Here is a 20,255-nt window from a genome sequence, read left to right on the forward strand (position 1 = left end):
CACTAAGAGTCGGGCACGTGTGAGCAATTTCATTTTCACTTTTCACTTTCATGCATTGATGAAGGAAATGGCAATCCACTCCAGTATTCTTGCCTGGAGAATCCCAGGGACAGAGGAACCTAGTGGGCTGCCATCTATGGGGTCGCACAGAGTCAGACACGACTGAAGCGACTTAGCAGCAGCATGCACAGTGGAATAAGTGGAATGGATACACACACACACAACAGACTATTAGCCATAAAAATATTGAATCTTGCCATTTGCAACAACTTGGATGGACCTAGAGGATATTAATCTACACGAAATAGTTCAGACAGAGAAAGATAACCACCATATATTTCCACTTATATGTGGACTCAAAATACAGAACAAATGAACAAACAGAACAGACTCATAGGTACAGAGAACAAACAGGTAGTTGCCAGAGGGTAAAGGAGTGGAGGGATGAGTAAAATAGTTAAAGGAGATTAAAAGGTACAAACTTCAGTTACAAAATTAAGGTGAGGTATTAGGATTATAGTCATTTATAATGCAGTATCTTTGTATGATGACAGGTGGTAGCTAGACTGATGGTGACCATATTATAATGTATAGAAATATCAAACCACTATCTTGTGCACTTGGAACTAAGTGTTGTAGGCCAATTACACTTCAATTAAACTTATTAGGAGAAGCAAATCAAATAGGACAGGCCCATGCCTACAAGAAGTGAGTCAAATGTAAGCTACAAGGAAGCTGGGGCTGCATTAAATGTTCTCCAGAAGGAGTCCCTGTGTAAGGGCTGGGGAGGGAAGATATTAATTCTGTTTTCATTTTTGTCCCAAGATATTTTCTAATTTCCCTTTGACTTCTCTCTGAACTCAGTGGTTGTTCGAGTGTATGTTGTTCAATTCCCATGTACTTATGAATACTTTCCTCTTGTTATTGATTTCTAGTTTTATTCCATTGTGGTTGGGAAAGATACTTGGAATGATTTCAATCTTCTTAAATTTGTTAAGACTTGTTTTCTGGGTTAGCATGATCTGCCCTACAGAATGTTCCATGAGTGCTTATGGAGAATGTGTTTTTGCTACTGTTGGGTGAAATATTCTCTGTATGTTGCCAGGCTTGTTCAGTTTATAGTTTTCAAGTCTGCTGTGTCCTTATTGATTTCCTGTGAAAAATCTATTATTAAAAGTGGGGTGTTGCAGTCCCCCATGATTATTATATTGCTGTCTACTTCCTTTAGATCTGTTCATGTTTGCTTTTTATGTTTAAGTGCTCTGACATTGAGTGTACATAGATTTATAATTGTTTTATCTTCCTGGTAATTTAAAGTCAAGCTAATTTGAAATTAGAACTAAGAGTCCTTTCCTTCTGATGATGACACAAGGAAGATGGAGACCTTGGGACTCATAGTCACGTTGGTTTTACCACCATGGAGAAAGCTAATGCAAGATACTGACTATGGCATGTGGAGAGGAAGAGTGTTGAGAGTGGAAAAAGATAGTCTGGTCACCTTCAAGCACCTAGTTCTGGCCAACCAAGACCAAAACATACCTATCTTCGTTTGGTAGACGAGACAATAAATTCCCACCTCGCCACTCCCACCTGTTATTTTGATTTGGGTGCCATCATTTGCAAACATTAGGAGCCCAGCTAATATATTCTACTTTTGTTTGACACTTTATTATACACTCTTTACTGCTGTTCTCAAACGGTTTCATATAAATGACTCATTGCCTAACAAGAAAATAACTTTCTTTACTATGGTAGTTTTGCCAGCATATCTATCCTGGTGCTAATGGTTATTAAGGAGTATATGTTAGAAATAGGAGCAATTGACGATAGAAATTCTTGCTAAAGTAGTTCCTCTTTGTTCTGAACTTGCATTCACTGACCAGTCCATATGAGAATTAATTATATGAGCTGGAAATTTGCCCACCTTTTGCAATTTATTTGAAATGTTAGAAATTGTTTCCTCCTACATTGACTTGATATTCCCAGTCAAGTCCTCACTCCTGTAAAACTTTCAGGAATATGCATCTCTCTCTAGGTGATGGGTGTTTCTCCCCCTCTCTCTCCACACTCTGGGATGAAATATGTCATGATAGTGTTTATTACAGTTGAGTCACTAATCTGATGAACTAAAAGTTATATAAATGCCCCTCAAAGCTGGGGACTTTGTCAGAAGGTATACTTGATAACATAAATTTTATTTATAAAGTTTGCATCATCTGATCAGTCAAGTTGTCTTTAAAGGGTATAAATAAACTATCCCTCTCATTAGGTGGAAGTTCCTGTCACCTGAGCCCCTGCCCTACCTAAGCTACCTCAGTGTGTTGGATGGAGAGATGGGCAGCTGGTCTAAATGACAGATGCAAAAATGGAGACTTGCACATAAGTGACCAGCCTGTATGTAACTCACCTATATTATCTGGGAATTTTCACACTATGCACTTTATTTGAAATCCTGGCAATTTCTGTCATATATTGATGTAAACATCATTTGGCTTCCCTTTGTGGTTTACAAAAACAAACACGCAGATATCTATAAATATACTAGTCGTGTTTTACTAGTGAATCTCCAAATTAGTTGGGGCATTGAGAAAGAATTTAATTTGGGTGTTGAGTGGAAACCAAGAGTGTATTTCTTTAAAAAGATGAAACCAGTGAGCTGAATGCCTTACACGTGAACATCTGCACAGACGGAAATTCCCAAGATGCCCAGGAGCCCAGCCTTTGCGCAGACTCCAGCACCAGTATTATCTGAAAAGGGGGAAATTGTTGAAAGAAAGAGAATGAAGACGTTAGCAAATTAGGTTTAATTTAGCAAACCAATGCCCTTTTGTAAATGTTTTGACAAGGGATTGTACATATAATTTCATGTTGCCCAAGATTTCAGCTATACTTGTAAAGAATAATTATATATTAGCTTAAATAAGACTAACAACTCCTGGAAGTACTCTCTGACTCAGTTGATGCCATGGCATTCTGCATTGATGGCATGCCAGTGTGCCTTTACTTGTAAGTACTAATGACCTTATTAAAAGAAAAATACCTTAACACCTGGGCAATAGAAAGGTAATAAACACCATTTCTTTTCTTCTTTATCTACCTCCCACTACTCTGAGGAATTTTTCTTGCTGCCTTCACTGTCTGTGATCCAGCCTCTCTTTCACTCTGGCCACTCTTAATAATTGGCCATATTTAGCAGTTTTGTGTAAAAATACCAGGAATGACTGCAGTGACATATGTTACCTGGATAAATCGGAGTTTTTATTCCCTGTCTGTCAGTCCACTTTGCCTGCTCTTTTTTGGACCAATCTTATCCTAAATTCTGATTGCTCTTTAACCTTTTTGAGAAACAATTGACAAATATATTTGTATATATTTAAAATGTACAATATATTGGGGCTCCCCTGGTGGCACAGTGGTAAACAATCCACCTTCAACACAGGAATCTCAGGTTCAATCCCTGGGTCAGGAAGATACCCCTGAGAAGGAAATGGCTACCCACTCCAGTATTCTTGCCTGGAAAATCCCATGGACTCAGGAGCCTGACAGGCTACGGTACACTGGGTTACAAAGAGCCGGAGATGATTTAGTGACTAAGCCACCACCAAAGTGTACAATATGATAATTTGATATACAGATACATTATAAGAAGGTCAAAATAGCACATCCATCACTACCCGTAGTTAACCCTTTTGTGTTTGTGTGGTAGAAATTCTTAATCTTTACTGTCAGCAACTTTCAAGTGTACAATACCATATTATTAACCAGAGTTACCATGCTGAACTTTGTGTTCAGTTGCTCAGTCATGTCTGACCCCTGGCGACCCTATGGGCTGTAGCCTGCCAGGCTCCTCTGACCGTGGGATTTTCCCAGGCAAGAATACTGGAGTGGGTTGCCATTTCCTACTCTAAAGGAATCTTCCCAACCTGGGGATCGAACACACATGTCCTGTGTCTCCTGCATTCCAGGTGGATTCTTTACCACTGAACCACCAAGGTAGCCCTATACTATACTTTAGAAAATCCAATAGTTTTTCCTTGGTCCCAAAGGAATCTCTTTTTATTCCATCCCCTATCTTAATGAATTAACTTCTCCACCAGATCATGTGTTCCTTGAGCGCAGAGTTTTATTCATTTCTGTGTCTCCCCCAACATTTAGAAGCATTTCCACACAAGAAAGATATTTAATTCCCCCAATAAACCAAATCGAGTCATGTTTCATGTTTATTTGTATCTCACACAGCACTTAACAGAGTGCCTGACATATTGCAGCAGTCAGAAAATATTTGGTGAAGGAATGATTTATTGGTACTTACGTGTCTTATCAGCCACTTCCCCCTGATATAAGGGGACATGTTCGCAAAGCTGCCTGATGGGTGATCCAAACAGGAACCAATCCACATGTGTGATCAGAGACTTCAGTGGGTTGTACTTGACCCAGATGTATTTGTCAGAGAACATGCTGTTCAAAGCCTAGATCAGTACGACAGAGTGGAATAAGATGAAATAAATCAATACAATCTGGTGTACCTTATTCTAAATTGTGACTTTTTCTCTTTCAGATTATTGAACAGAAGGTGGTCAGGGATCTCAAGACATCATTTCTTCCGACCGCTTGGTCTGTAGAGAAGCCTCATTATTATTATCAATGTTATTTTGCAGCTAATGACAATGAAATCTAGAGAGAGTGAATCCTGTGCCCAATGAGAAGACACAAAAGGAAAATTAAACCTCGGGTTCCTAGCCTCACACAATGTTTGCTTATTCTCCCTATATTGTATTTACTTGCACCATTGTGTTATTGGATATTATAACTTCACTCATTTTTCCTCCCAATCATTACTTCCTGAAGCCTTGTTTTAAGAAAAGAGCAGTTAGTCCTTTCTACAAAGACACTGGCATTTATGATAGGTTTTTAAATTTTTAATTGTTATTTTTACTTTCTAAGGAAGTAAGTAGTTTGCCTGAGGACACATATCTAGGGCTGAGCAGAGGCAGCCTTTGTATTATAAGTTCTTATACCTGGGGGCTGCATAGTGGAACTCAAGCTAAGAGATATATTCCTGCTCTAAAATCAATGTATATGAAAATGCTTTAAAGTGGAGAGTACCGTATCCTTATCCCTTCCCCTCTTCATTTCTCCATGGACCCTATATTCTCTGGCTCAAGAACAGGGAATACTTAAGGCTACCCCATAATTACCTTCCTCTCAAAGATGTACCGTTTGAGCTGGTCCAGAGCAGGGATGGCTTTGTGGTCCATCTTCAGGATGTAGCAGGCTCTTCTGGAGAGCACCCTGAGCGCAATGTAGCCCTAAAGCAGCAAGAGCACAGTCACTGCCCCTCCCAGTTCCCCGGGTTCTGAACTTAGTGAGTACAGCCCTTCAGGAAAGTTTCAAACATGCACAGTAAGATTTTCAAGCTGCAATCCATTTACTGCATCATTTCACTTTTTCACTTGTCATTTCTATCTCTAAATTTCTGTAAACTCTTGATGTGTCTCTCACTTTTCACGTTTTGGTTTTGCAGTTTGGGGTTTGAAAGGTTAAGGAGAAATTGTTCTTTGTCTTTCTCTATTGATTTTGTTCTTCCACGTCCTCAATTTGGAGTAAATACTGTGCTTTCAAATATGTTAATTACCAGCCACAAGTTTCCATTTACATTTAAAGTCAAATTAAATAAAATTTAAAGTGTACTTCCTCCATCACATATTTCAAGTGCTCTGTAACCACAAGTGATTAGTAGCTTCCCTATTGGAAAATGCAGATACAGAGCATTTCTACCATTGCAGAAAGTTCCACTGGACAGTACTGCTTTAGAAGATCTCCTCAACATATCCACACCACCCTCATGCTCCACACATACATGTTTCATTGACTCTCCTCTCCCCTCTTCACCATCTTCTCTTCATCTTTTCTCCACCTCAAACCCAAGCTGGCTGCATAAGGATGGAATGAAGGAAGTTGGGATTGGAAGAACAATGGAAGGTGAAGAACTTAGAGCCAAAAGGAACCTTCTGGAATATTCATCTGGAGTGGAATTTTCTCTGCATAGTTCCAAATAATTATTCAGCATATAAGATTGTATATAATGCAAATCTTTCTAGTCCCTAATTTTTAGTTCTCACTAATTTCCAGTTCCTAAAATCCAAAAATCCAGAAGCCAAGCCTGATGATAGTGGAGAGGCTTATACCAACTTCTCACCATGCTACTTTTTAAAGATACTTTTGGGATTTCCCTGATATCTGCTTAAAAAGAATTTCAGCACAACTCCTTGAAAACTAAGACCTGATGCTTTCAAATGTGTCATGAAACTCCCAATAACAGTGGGACAGAGGCAGGGAGGAGGTTTCTACAAGAAAAGCAAGTTCAAATGCCCAGTGCCATAGACTGTGGACTACTTATATCCACAGCGCATAACTCTCTCCATAGATAAAAGCAGGTTTGTCACCCAGGTGGAACAAATGGAAAACAAAAACATAAATGAATGAATCAAGGATGGAATAAGTTTTCTGAACAGGTTTCTGAGATTTATTGTTAATTCCAGCAATTGAAACTTGGAAATAGCATAATGTTTTTAAGTTAACATGCTTTAATTCTTCCAAAAGTATAATTTATTTCATATCCTATGTACATAGTTAAATATGTAGCTGTTCAGGATTTCTGCTATTTTGTGACTGCTTGTTTCATGATTGCTCTCTTTCTGCAAAATTTTTTGTATTAGAAGAAGCCCTACTTCACTCACACATTTGAGAAATATTTTTGAGAGCCTGTGTGCCAGGCCTTGCCCTGGGTTTTAGTCAGTCTTCTAGGCACTTTCTGAGCCTGTAATGAGCCAGCATCAACAGGCTTCCTACCTGAAAAAATCAAGCAAATTTGTATATTTCCTGTCTCATCAATTTTTAAATTAGAAATGGGAAAAGAAGAAGTAAGGAAATTCTGAAAGAATTACAAAGATAGATCCTGGAATTCAAATGCATGATAAATGGTTGTCCCTCCACCCTGTAGGAGTCCATTCTTGAAGAATATAAAATATTGCTGCTTACATGTTTATAGTCAAAAATGGTGGTAGAGGAGCATGATCCTGCATGGATGTTAATGATGGCAGCATTTTTTTCATTGTCAATTGTCATCGTCTCCTGAATTTGGCCACCATTGTCAGTTGGGCTGATGATGTTATACACCTAGATTCACAAAGACATAATGGTGTTTTCACAAACCATGTGCATTTGAAAGGCAACCCTCCCAGCAAAGTAAAGCCTTCTATTGCTTTGAACAAGAGATTGAACATTGAGATGTTCCCACTGGCATCCCAGACCAAAAGCCTATGCTAAAATAAGAATGCAAAGGTCTTCCTCTTAGTTCATTGTATTATACATGGGCAAAGCAATGACATCACATGAGAAATGAAATTGACCACATTTTAAAGCAATGGGTTATATTTTTAAGGTATTGTGATTGGAAGAAATAGTCAGCCTCATTGTTTCTGTTATTGGTTATTTCTGGGATTTCATCCCACGCGTAGGGCATGTAGACTCCCCACTGTCCTTCAGATTATTTTGTGTCTTCTTTTTGCTCTCCCAATATCTCTAGGATATAATATCTATAGTGAACTAACTCACCTCATTTCCCAAAGATTGTGTCCCAAAGATGGCCAGTGCCACCAGAAATACCACCTGAAAAACAGATCAGTCACATCCATTCATAATAGGGTTGTCATTTGGAGTGGGGTGACACAGGACAAGCACAAATATCTCAGAAAACATACTTAAAGACACTGGGGGGAGGTCATGGATGGTCAACAGTCCATTTCCAAAATGTGCCAACACTCATTCATTTGACAGGCATTTGGTGAGTTTTTTCTAATTTTCAGATTAGTTCTCCCTCTGTTACCAAATTCCTGACCCTTCCCAACAACACAACCTTCTAGAAAGAATATGCCAGAAAAATACTTGGGAGAAATACAAGATGCTTTTTGGTGTTAAAAGTAATAATAATAGTAATAAATTTTTAAAAAATACTTGGGAGAAATGAGCAGTAAGAAAGGGGTCATTTTACTAAGAGGAGGACCCTGGAGGTATTCACATTGGCTTTAGTAGTCAGGAATCAAGTTGTGGTTTTTGGTTTAAAACATTATTTAATTCCTTGAGATAAAGAGAGTAAGACAGATTTAAAATAGATTCATGGGTGATAGGGGTACCTATGTATTCCTAAGGGAAACTATGAAAATCAGATTGTGGAGGCACAAATAACTTCTGAGGCTGACATCAAAGAAAACATCCACATTCCCATTAGTGATGCCATCAGACAAGTGTTAGGCCAGCAGAATGTGAGACTGACCCAGGGGCATTGCTGACATCTTGCTGTAGTTGTACAAGGGTCTCATTCAATATGCTGATGCTGGTTTTGTGTTCCCTGTTCTGAACATCACAGGGCACTGCACTGTCATTGAGACTGCTGATGGAGAGATTCTTCAGAGGGGCAGATGTTTTTAGTAACTGTCAGTGAGGTTTCAGAGAAGGCAATGGCAACCCACTCCAGTACTCTTGCCTGGGAAATCCCATGGAGGGAGGAGCCTGGTAGGCTACAGTCCATGGGGTTGCGAAGAGTCGGGCATGACTGAGCGACTTCACTTTTACTTTTCACTTTCATGCACTGGGGAAGGAGATGGCAACCCTCTCCAGTACTCTTGCCTGGAGAATTCCAGGGACGGGAGCCTGGTGGGCTGCCATCTATAGGGTCGCACAGAGTCAGACACGACTGACGTGACTTAGCGGCAGCAGCAGCAGTGAGGTTTTCCTACTTCCCTTTGCATCTCATCAGTAATATTTCTGTCCTGGTGACTGGGTAGAATGTCTAACATGGACCTAAGTGCAGATGTCCAACCTGTCTACTCACATACGGAAAACCTGGGCTCCAAGGCCAGCTCTAGGAACCTCTGACACTCCTACGTGTTCTGTTTAATGGGTCAAATACAGAAGCTTGAGTTAGATGGGTGGAGGGCTGAGCACCTTAGTGGAATGATTAGTCAGGAAATGTCCCCTGCCCCCAAATAGCCACCCACCCAACAATGTGATTAATACACCACCGTCCTAGGTGTGCATTTGGGGGTTAGATCTCTCTTGGAAAATCAAGAGATCCTGGGAGAAGGAACTCATTAAATTGTCAGTGTTTGACACTTATGGGGAGGTACTTATATTACTCTCTCCTTCAACAACTCAGTGAGAATAAGGGGTAGAGGCTCCATGCTGCAATAGATCATAGTTCACTGTCTATGGAGCGCTGCCGTGTGAAGCTATGGGAGACTGGGACCAGGGCCGGGATCAGTTGGAGTGGTCACGGCAGGGCTGCTCTGCCATGATTGCTTCTGTATGTGGGGCCTAAGATGGATAGATTTTAAGACTAAACCCCACATTTCCTGGCCTAGGGAAATCATATTCCTCTGTGCCTCAATCTCTTCACCTGTAGAATGGGGCAATACTACTCAGTTCAGTGGCTTCCCCAGTAGCTCAGCAGTAAAGAATCCGCCTGCAATGCAGGAAATGCAGGAGACACAGGTTTAATACCTGGGTCAGGAAGACCCCCTAGAGTAAGAAACCCTCTCCAGTATTCTTGCAGGGAGGATCTCAAGGACGGAGGAGGCTGACAGGCTGTGGTCCATAGGGTCGTGCAAGGTTCAGACACAACAGAAGCAAACGAGCACAGCACAAATACACTTGCTGCAGTGAATAGACGAAGTGATCCATGTGATGTTCAGCATAAGGCCTAGTCTGCACTTGGGAAACGGCAGATTTGTTTTTATTATTGATATCATTATTACTTTTGACCATACCTCATGGCATGCAGGATCTTAGTTCCCCAACCAAGGACTGAACTTGTGCCCCTTGTAGCAGAAGCACGGAGCCTTAACTGCTTCACCACCAGGAAGGTCCCTGATATTACTATTTTCAAATGACTATTTCCCTTTTAGATGGTAAGTATAGTTATCCTAAAATGCCTATATTCCCTCCAAATTTCACAATAAGGAATTATTATTATTATAATATTACAAATTAAAATTCCCTAGCTATTTCCCATTTTTTCTTTGTATTTTCTTAGTAAACATCTCAAGAAACAAAGGACAAATAAATACGGACTAATTAATATTTGACATTATTCCTGCCAAAGACAGCATTAATTCAGTCAAGAAACTTAGAAGCATGCAGTATTTGTCTAAGACCCCTGAAAACCAACACATATTGGATGTGAACATTCTCTGCAAGCAGTTACCATAAGAGTATAAAGAAGCACAAACAAATACTCACAAGGATTTTCATCTTGCCTGAAAAGAAGCTGCTGGAGCAAGTGAGGCTGCCCAGTGCAACTTCGACCTTTATATCAGATTTCAGGTGCAGAAATCTCTGTCCAGAAGGATCACTTTGAAAAAGGCCATGTTCCTATCAATGCCACACCCCAGCAAACTCCTTTATCAGGATTTAGACCCAACCACATAACATAATATCAGAGAAGTTGATTACTCAATAGTGAAAATTCGCCACTTGGTCACTCTGTAAATATCACCACTTATCTATTCTGTGTTGCATTTGTGATGTCAATGTCCACCCTTTAAAAGCATTGCAAGATCCTTGTTTTACACAAACATCTCATGGTCATCTATACTAATACTATATTCCTAAATCTCACCTGATGGTAAAGTCCACCCTTAAGACATTAGTTGGGCCCCCACTCAGAGTCTTTTCATCCCTGCCTGTTGAATTTTTCCATCCAAGAGTTGGATATGAGACTAGAGCTGAGGGTATTGTCTGGGGACATGTTGTAAGAAAAAGCCATCTTATGACTTTTTTTCTCCTCTCCTTCAGATTTGGTGCCAATTTCCAGAAATCCATGAAGAACAAGTCTCAGAGATCCCTCTGCCCAATTACCAGCATTAACCAATTTTTATGTTTAAACATTACCTAAAACTCCATCACAACTATGACATATAGTTCTTGCTGTCTTGATATACACTGAGAAATTCTCAGACTGAAAAATTAGAGAGAATAAAGATTAAAGCAAGTAATTTTTATAATTCTGCCATTAGAAATGGCTAGCTAGTATTAGGGTGGGATTTTGAACTCAAATGTGGGAAAATACAAAAGCAAATAGCACCTGTAAATGGCAGAATTGTTCAATACGGAAAATTACTACAGTGAGCAAAGAAAAAACATAAATGATGTTCTTGTTCTAGAGCTGGAATGACTTCTTAGCCAGTAACTATTTAAAGCTTGAGCTTTTAAAAAGCAGACATTTGGGCAATTTGGGAGTTACCTAGCTCGTTGGAATTCCCCTACCTTGGCTGTTCAGCTGCATTGGATGTAAAATGGGCTTTTCATTTAATCTAAGATAGCAACAGCAAGAAGGGTTACAGTACATCTGCAATTTTCTCCCATATCTGGCTCCAAAAATCCCCCCTAAAATCACACAATAGATATTAGAATTAGAGGTATTACACTCTACCCTTTAATGTGTCCCCTGTCCCCTCAAGAGTTCTGAGTCTGTATGTCTAATAACGACAATAGTTAGCATTAATAGGGGCTTCCTTGGTGGCTCAGGATGGTTAAGAATCTGTCTGCAATGCAGGAGACACCTATTCAATCCCTGGGTTGGGAAGATCCCTTGGAGTAGGAAATGGCAATCCACTCCAGTATTCTTGCCTGGGAAATCACATGGACAGAGGAGCCTTGTGGGCTATAGTCCGTGGGGTCACAAAGAGTCAGACATGACTATCATTTTCACTTTAGTATTAATGGAGCACCTAATACGTTCTATCACTTCCTAAGAACTTTGCATATATTAATTCATTTGGTCCCCACAACAATCCTATGGGTTACTTTCTAACCATGTTTCATTTTACAAATAAGAAAACTAGGGTGCAGAGAACTCAACTTTTCAGGATGCAAGTGGGGGTCAGAGCACAATCTGACATCACGTTGTGTCACCAGAGTCCACACTGGTAACAAGCGCTGTCTGTCCTCTCTGATTGGGTGCTAAGTGTAACTTCTTGCCTTTCTGAGATGGAGGCATTAGCAAGGAGCCTTGTGATTCCAGAAAGTTTCTTGACAAAAAGATAGACTTGGAAATAGGCCTAACCCACAACCTAAGGGTAAAAAATTTAAATAGGGTGAATGAGACACTGTATTTACAAAAGCTACTATAAATAAAATCCAAGACTCAACTGCCTAGCAGAAGGGGCTCCTGCTGGACTTACCTACACCTTGGACCCTTCTTCAGTGCGTCCGAAAAGGGGCACAGCCACGTAGACTCTTAAACTTCCCTGGGTGATTCTAATTGAAAGAGCTGTTTCAAATCCTGTCCAAACCCCTCCTGAGGAAAATAGGATTCAAATAGGTTAAGAAACTTGGCCAAGGTCATATATAGATATGGTTAGTGGAAAAGATAAGACTTTTTCTTGCTATTTTATGGTTCAAACTAAATAGTAAATCCACTCCCTTACTGATTTTGTTGGCTTTCCTTATGTAAGTTTGAGCCTATTTTAACTATTACCTTTTTTATGACACCTACATCCCCTATTTTTGCAATTTTTCTTTCACTCTCTCACACACACACATGAACATAATTCTGTAACTTTTTTAATTTGCCAGGCATTTATGTTTGGATATACTATAATACATGAGACTCAATACATCTAAAACAAAAGTTCCTACATTTTTTCCTTCAAAGCAGCCTTTTTTCTGGACATTGTTATTTCTGCTGACAATTTCCCTCAGGTGTTCAGGCTCACCTTGAGGTTATCCTTGCTTTTTCTGCCATTTTCCTCTGTAATGCCTTGACCATTTGTGTCTTTCTTTTCAATCTATGAGCTCAAACTCCATTTTCTCACTCTCACCACCACACAGTAACCAGAATTGCTACAGTAGCTGCTATAACAAGAAACACTTAAATCTCAGTGATTTGACAACATAAACTTTTATTTCTCATTCACATAAGGCCAATACAGATGACTTCATGGACAATGGCTCTCCTCCAACCGATGACTTATGGCTTCCAGCTTCTTTCTTATGCAGCTTCCCCATCTTGAAATGTAGTTTCATGGTTATCCTGGCATCAACAAACCAGCAGTTGGGAGTTTAGATAAACAGCATGATGAAAACACATCTTTTAGCTTCTTCAGAATGAAGATGACCACATCCATTCATTATCCATTAGTAAGGACCAGCCACAGTTCATATCTAGATGTGAGGGAAATGAAGCTTAGCTCTGTGCCAAAAAGAGGAAGCCAGTCTTTGGGCATTGTCTTCTTGCTTCCAGACTTTCCATTGTTCCATCCTCAAAACCAATTAATTCAAGACTTAAAGGCACCACATTGCTTAAGTCGCTCTTGTGTTCAAAGACTTTCTAAAATTCTCCAGAAACTGTAGGCTTTTGTAGAAATTGAAGACTATTAGCTTGGCATTTAACTCACTATTATAGTCTCATTGCAAACTAAATTTCTCAAGTGGTATGAGTGAGAAATATTTGAAATGAAGAAGAGAGGATGTGGTTATAGAGATAGAGAGATGTTCATGTAGTCAATAGCCACAAAAGACACTCAACTTTACTTTCCTGTCCTTTCCCTCCATGTCTTAGGCTCCCCACTTTTCACCATGCTATTTTCTTTTCATATTACCTTTATCTACTTTGTCTCTCTTTCTTCTTTCTTTCCTTCTTTTATTTCTTTTCTTCCTTCTGTTCTTAATGACAGTCTCTCTTATGAAAGTCACCAAATAAATATTCTGAAATGGATAGAAGAATAAATCAGACCCAATGAGTATCTGTTCTTAGAGCTTGCTATCATAAACATAAATAACTATTAAAATATAGTAGGTGTTATGCACACTGTTATATATAAAATAGATAACCAACAATGACCTATTGTATAGCACAGGGAACTATACTCAGTATTTTGTAGTAACCTACATGCAAAAAGACTCTGAAAAAGAATATATATATGTATGAATATATGAAACACTTTGTTGTACATTTGAAACTAACACAATATTGTAAGTCAACTATACTTTAATTAAAAAATAATAATCAAGAAATATATAGTAGATGTTAAGTATCAGAAAAGAAACACAAGTAATTTGCAGCGACATGTACAGACCTAGAGATTGCCCTATTGAGTGATGTAAGTCAAACAGAGAAAGGCAAGGATCATATGGTATTGCTTAAACATAGAATCTTAAAAAAGAGTACAAATGAACCTATTTACAAAACAGAAATTGAGTCACAGATGTAGATTTAGTCTCAACTTATGAAACATTTTACAAATCCACAGGTTATAAAATGAACACATGGAACATGTCTTTAGGGCCAAAGACATGATTAGAGGGAACAAAACAATAGGAGGTGCTTACAGTTATAGCTTCTGACACGTCTTACCCAAATTTGAATTGTCTAGGTGTTCCAGCTACTCACTGTGTGTTCTTTGCCAAGTTGTTTAATCTCTCTATGCCTCTATATCTTCATCTGTAAAGAAAGGGTAATAAAAGCATCTCCTCACAGGGGTACCATGAAGATTAAACGAGGGCACACACATAAAGCACATAGTAGAGTAGCAGACACAGTAGGTTCTTAATAAATGTTAGCTAATATTATGGTCACTGTTTATTATTCAGCATACACATTCAGTCTTGTTAGTTATTAAGAAATTGCAAATCAATAATTTAATAAGAAACCATTTACTTCTTTTAGTGAGTATAAGGTGAAAAAAGTTCCATCTTCTGGTTGAAGCCTTTGTAACTACCCCAGCTTAAAGAACTCACGCTCCTCTGAATGCTTTGTCTATTTTGCTCGTTTCAAAAAGCTACAAGGCACAAAAGAAAAGTACAGGCTCCTGGATTTCATGAAAACATCGTTCCATTTTTTAGCTGCCATGTGACCTTTGACAAGTTGCAGAGCCTCTCGGTAAGAAGATGGTCCTCATAGAGGAAGTGGGCTCTCACAGATTATGAATCTGTTGGACTTATGAGCCTCTAGAACTATGAGAAATAAATATGTATTGTTTATAAGCCACCAAGTCTGAATGCCTAAGACAACCAGAGAAGGAACAAAGAAGGTAAAATTAAATCTTTTTCCTTATTCTTAATTGATCTGATAGATGTAATGCACACTATGGATTTTGGGTGGTAATGATCTGTCAGTAGAGGTTCATCAATTGTAACAAATGTGCCTTTCCTTTCAGTGTTGCTGAGGGAGGCTGGCTATGCATGTGTGGGGGCAAGGAAGATACAGGAATTCCACTCAATTTTAATGCCAACTTAAAACTTATCTTTTAAAAAAACTGTTTAAAAAAACGAAGAAGTTAAAAAAAGGAAAGAAAAAAAACAAATGCAACAAATACAAAATAGTTTCAAACATATTAGATATTAATCCAACTATTTCAATAATTACTTTAAATATGAATGATCTAAATACACCAAGTAAAAAAGAGGTTGTCAAAGTGGATCAGAAAAACAAGACCCAACTATATGTTATGTTCAAGAAACTCACTTTAAATATAAAGATACAGATTATATATTAAAATACAGTTTAAAGTAAAGGAGTAAAGAAATACATACCATCTAACACTAATTTTTACAAGCTAGAGTATCTATATTAATTTTAGATAAAGCAGGCCTCAAAAAAAATTATTCAAGATAAAGTGGGCAATAACAGCATGATAAAGGAGTCAATTCTTCGATTTATTTTAGGGTGAGCCATGAAATTCTACACAATAAACAGTATCTACATTTCTAAAATATACATATTTATTTACATACCCCCTTAAATATGTTCCTATATGAAGAGAGTAAATCAAATTTAAAGGTGTGTTAATTATTTTTAAAAATGAGTGACTGCCTTTTTAGAGAAACACCCACGGAAACTAACACCAATTAAAATATTATTTTTCTGGGAGGAGCACAAGGAACTTATAGGTGTGGCAAAGAGAAAAGAGCCTTCACACACACAGGGAAGTATGAGGCTGACATACCTGAGCTCAGAGCCCAGGGAGAAAGGGAATTTTCACATGGGTATCAGTGAGGATTAAATCCCTAGAATATCTCGAGCTTCAGTTCAGTTCAGTTCAGTTCAATCACTCAGTCATGTCTGACTCTTTGCGACCCCATGAACCACAGCACGCCAGGCCTCCCTGTCCATCACCAACTCCTGGAGTCCACCCAAACTCATGTCCATCGAGTCAGTGATACCATCCAGCCATCTCATCCTCTGTCGTCCCCTTCTCCTCCTGCCCCCAATCCCTCCCAGCATCAGGGTCTTTTCCAATGAGTCAACTCTTCACATGAGGTGGCCAAAGTACTGGAGTTTCAGCTTTAGCATCAGTACTTCCAATGAACATCCAGGACTGATCTCCTTTAGAATGGACTGGTTGGATCTCCTTGCAGTCCAAGGGACTCTCAAGAGTCTTCTCCAACACCACAGTTCAAAAGCATCAATTCTTTGACGCTCAGCTTTCTTCACAGTCCACCTCTCACATTCATACATGACCACTGGAAAAACCATAGCCTTGACTAGATGGACCTTTGCTGGCAAAGTAATGTCTCTGCTTTTGAATATGCTACCTAGGTTGGTCATAACTTTCCTTCCAAGGAGTAAGCGTCTTTTAATTTCATGGCTGCAATCACCATCTGCAGTGATTTTGGAGCCCCCCAAAAAATAAAGTCTGACACTGTTTCCACTGTTTCCTCATCTATTTCCCATGAAGTGATGGGGCCAGATGCCATGATCTTAGTTTTCTGAGCTTAGTGTGTAGCCAATTGTCAGTTCTTGATAAGTGGAATAATTCTGACTCAACTTTTATCTATTGAAATCCAATTAAATGGGAGATTTCATAACTATCAAGAGGAATCTGAGAGTATTAAGAATGTTGTAAGGTGATTCTCACAGCTATGGAACTCCCCCAGTTCACACCACCTGGCTCTGCTGCTCCCCTAGGCTGACACTTGGTTCCTAGGTATCTAGATCCAGACTGCCCCACAGATCTTGACCAAAGGTCCATCTTCTGCATGAAGCCTCCATAACTATTCCAGCTTAAAGAGCACACACTCCTCTGAATATTTTGTCTCTACTGCTCATTTGGAAAAACTGCAAGGCGTAAAAGAAAAGAATATAGGCTTCTGAGTTTCATGAAAGGATTATTCCCTTTTTAACTGCCATGTGACCTTGGATAAGCTCAAAGCCTCCCAGAACCTTCCTCTTACCTTACTTTGATATATCCATGTTATGTGTGTGTGTTGTCTCCTTACAGAGCCAGATATGTAATCTGTGAAGCCCAGGGCAAAATGAAAATATGGGACCTCTTGCTCAAGAAACAGAAAACCACCACAATTTTGTAAAGTAATTAGCCTCCAATTAAAATAAATATATAAATTTTTAAAAAGAAAAAAAAAGTTTTTTCCTTTCTTCCATAGTTTCTCTCTTTCTCTCAACCTATGATGGTATCTTTGCTTTGATAATTAATGTCACAATCTCTCAGGCATGGGGATAGTTGGAAGTAATTGCAAATCTTCAGAGGCACCCGGGGCCCCTCACTATGACTCAGCATGCAGGTGTACGTGTCTGACCTTGATTATGTTTGCATTTGCACCCAGAGTCCACAGTAGAGGTAGAGGAGTGGGAGGTGGAGAGACCATCCAGGAAGTTGGGGAGAAGCAGGAATTGGGACAACCCATGAACCACACCTCCTTATTTAACTTATATGCAGAGTACATCATGAGAAATGCTGGGCTGGAAGAAGCACAAGCTGGAATCAAGATTGCCAAGAGAAATATCAATAACCTCAGATATGCAAATGACACTACCCTTATGGCAGAAAGTGAAGAGGAACTAAAAAGCATCTTGATGAAAGTGAAAGTGGAGAGTGAAAAAGTTGGCTTAAAGCTCAATATTCAGAAAATGAAGATCATGGCATCTGGTCCCATCACTTCATGGCAGATAGATGGGGAAACAGTGGAAACAGTGTCAGACTTTATTTTTTGGGGCTCCAAAATCAATGCAGATGGTGATTGCAGCCATGAAATTAAAAGACACTTACTCCTTGGAAGGAAAGTGATGACCAACCTAGATAGCATATTCAAAAGCAGAGACATTACTTTGTCAACAAAGGTCCGTCTAGTCAAGGCTATGGTTTTTCCAGTAGTCATGTATGGATATGAGAGTTGGACTGTGAAGAAGGCTGAGTGCTGAAGAATTGATGCTTTTGAACTGTGGTGTTGGAGAAGACTCTTGAGAGTCCCTTGGACTGCAAGGAGATCCAACCAGTCCATTCTGAAGGAGATCAGCCCTGGGATTTCTTTGGAGAGAATTACGCTGAAGCTGAAACTCCAGTACTTTGGCCACCTCATGTGAAGAGTTGACTCATTGGAAAAGACCCTGATGCTGGGAGGGATTGGGGGCAGGAGAAGAAAGGGATGACAGAAGATGAGATGGCTGGATGGCATCATTGACTTCAATGAACATGAGTCTGAGTGAACTCCGGGAGTTGGTGATGGACAGGGAGGCCTGGCGTGCTGCGATTCATGGGGTCACAAAGAGCTGGACATGACTGAGCAACTGAACTGAACTGAACTGAACTGTTGAGCCACAAATCCAAGCCCCCAGGGCATGCTGCATTGTCCCATTAGACTCTACTTACAAAACACAAATTCAAAAATGTAATTAACAATAATTTCAAGTTGGCAACTTCAAAATGTTAAGTTTGGGACCCTCTTCTGAGCATGAGTCCTGCATGGGTACTATAGTGATCACATGTCCAAAAAACGAATCCTGCCCTTGGACAGATTTCAGGATCTTGGAGTGTGAGCACTTGTTTTATATCTTTGAATCTTCTATAGCACTTGTGTTTAACTGGCTCATTGCATTAGCTGGTTAATTAACATGATTAATTAACATGGTTAATTGATTACTTTTCAATATGAGAAAATGAGCAAAGAATTGTAGGTCTGGGCAGCAAATGAAAAAACTTCCCAGGCTGGATGAGGGGCATTGAGTCTTTATTTAAATGCAGTTGGCCCCCTGAAGAAAAAATACATTCCAGAATAAATCCCAGTGGATACACTGTATTAAGCATTTCCAGGAATTGGAGACTGGGGGTGTGGGTAGAACGAGTACGTAATTGAATAAACATGGAGCTCAGTATTCCCTGAAGCACCTCTGAGTATCCAGCTTCTTCCTCTGAGGATGTATGCTTCCAGACCTGAACAGATTACACACATGTGTGTGTTTTCTATCTGGGATGCAGAAAAGAAAACCAGTTTAGATCAGTCACCCTGCAGAACATTCAATGATCCACAAAATCATGTTTCACTGTTTAGTCTTAGGGCAAGTCCTTCACTTTGGCTCTTCTGCCAGGGAAGTCATGGGGATAGTTCAGTGTAAGGGCCATGGGGTCCTCACAAAACCTGGGCTCCGGGTGTGACTCTCACAGCTGTGCTACTTTTGGTTCTCATCACTTATAATCTGATTTTCATCTTCCAGTGTTCACTTTGATCCTTTCCAGGCCTGACTCCTATGGCTGAAGGAACATACCATCAGCATGAGCTTTCACACCACTTTCTCTAAATTGCTTCAATATGAGCAATCAACAAGGAATGTGCTATTACTTCTGAATTACCTGTAAATAATTATAAAGCAGCACGGTATTATCACTTTGTTTCTATTCTTCAAGCAGGCACATTTTCTCCAACTCCTTTTCAGAATAAAAGTACTTTGATTTGATTACTCTTTATAGTGATGAAAAATGAAGTTATTAATCAATATTCCCTTTAGCTCTACTTTCATATGTTTTATAGAAATGATGTCATCACTCAGGAGACCTTCTTTTAGCAAGATGTTTCCAAATCCTGTTCACAGCACTCTAACGCTCAAGGTTAGCGACCGATTGGAGTCATAATGTGTCACTGGTTGTCTCTGAGGGGTTCCAGAGGTTTGGCAGATGTGACTGGGCAGACATACAGGCAGCAACAGAAAGGCAGCATTATATAGATTTTGGCAGGCAATGGTCCTAGAGGAAATAACAAAAAGAGAAGGCTCTGTGATGCCATAAGAAAGAGCTTCCTCCATGTTGCTGTAATTTGAAAAGAATTTCTCTCCTATACAAAAAAACAACTATGTAATAAGTATGGATTTTCTGGAATTGGAAGCTTTCTAGCAATAATTATTAACATGCTGTTCTACATGTCCTTATTGCTATTTTTTCAGATGTGTCATTCCTGGCCAGAAA

General features: G+C 39.4%; 1 protein-coding gene across 1 annotated transcript; it reads right to left on the reverse strand.

Annotated features, from left to right (window-relative positions):
* Window positions 1–2,529: 2,529 nt before the first annotated feature.
* Window positions 2,530–10,387, reverse strand: GKN2 (gastrokine 2). Its single transcript, XM_061432857.1, has 6 exons — window positions 10,300–10,387; window positions 7,618–7,671; window positions 7,042–7,179; window positions 5,199–5,309; window positions 4,313–4,469; window positions 2,530–2,748 (listed from the first exon to the last, which is right to left on the reverse strand). Exons 1-6 carry the CDS (start codon window positions 10,309–10,311, stop codon window positions 2,666–2,668), a joined length of 555 nt encoding a protein of 184 aa, XP_061288841.1. The 5' UTR covers window positions 10,312–10,387; the 3' UTR covers window positions 2,530–2,665.
* Between the last annotated feature and the right edge of the window lie 9,868 nt (window positions 10,388–20,255).

This window comes from Bos javanicus, chromosome 11 (assembly GCF_032452875.1).
Source record: "Bos javanicus breed banteng chromosome 11, ARS-OSU_banteng_1.0, whole genome shotgun sequence".
Taxonomy (NCBI): domain Eukaryota; kingdom Metazoa; phylum Chordata; class Mammalia; order Artiodactyla; family Bovidae; genus Bos; species Bos javanicus.

Bases quoted from the DNA above. Each gene is read 5' to 3' on its own strand.
- GKN2 (XM_061432857.1), bottom strand. The intron at 5,310-7,041 runs GTAAGCAGCAAT...TTGCTGCTTTAG, and splicing joins CCATTTTTGACTATAAACAT to GGCTACATTGCGCTCAGGGT. The intron at 4,470-5,198 runs GTAATTATGGGG...GTACTGATCTAG, and splicing joins GGTACATCTTTGAGAGGAAG to GCTTTGAACAGCATGTTCTC.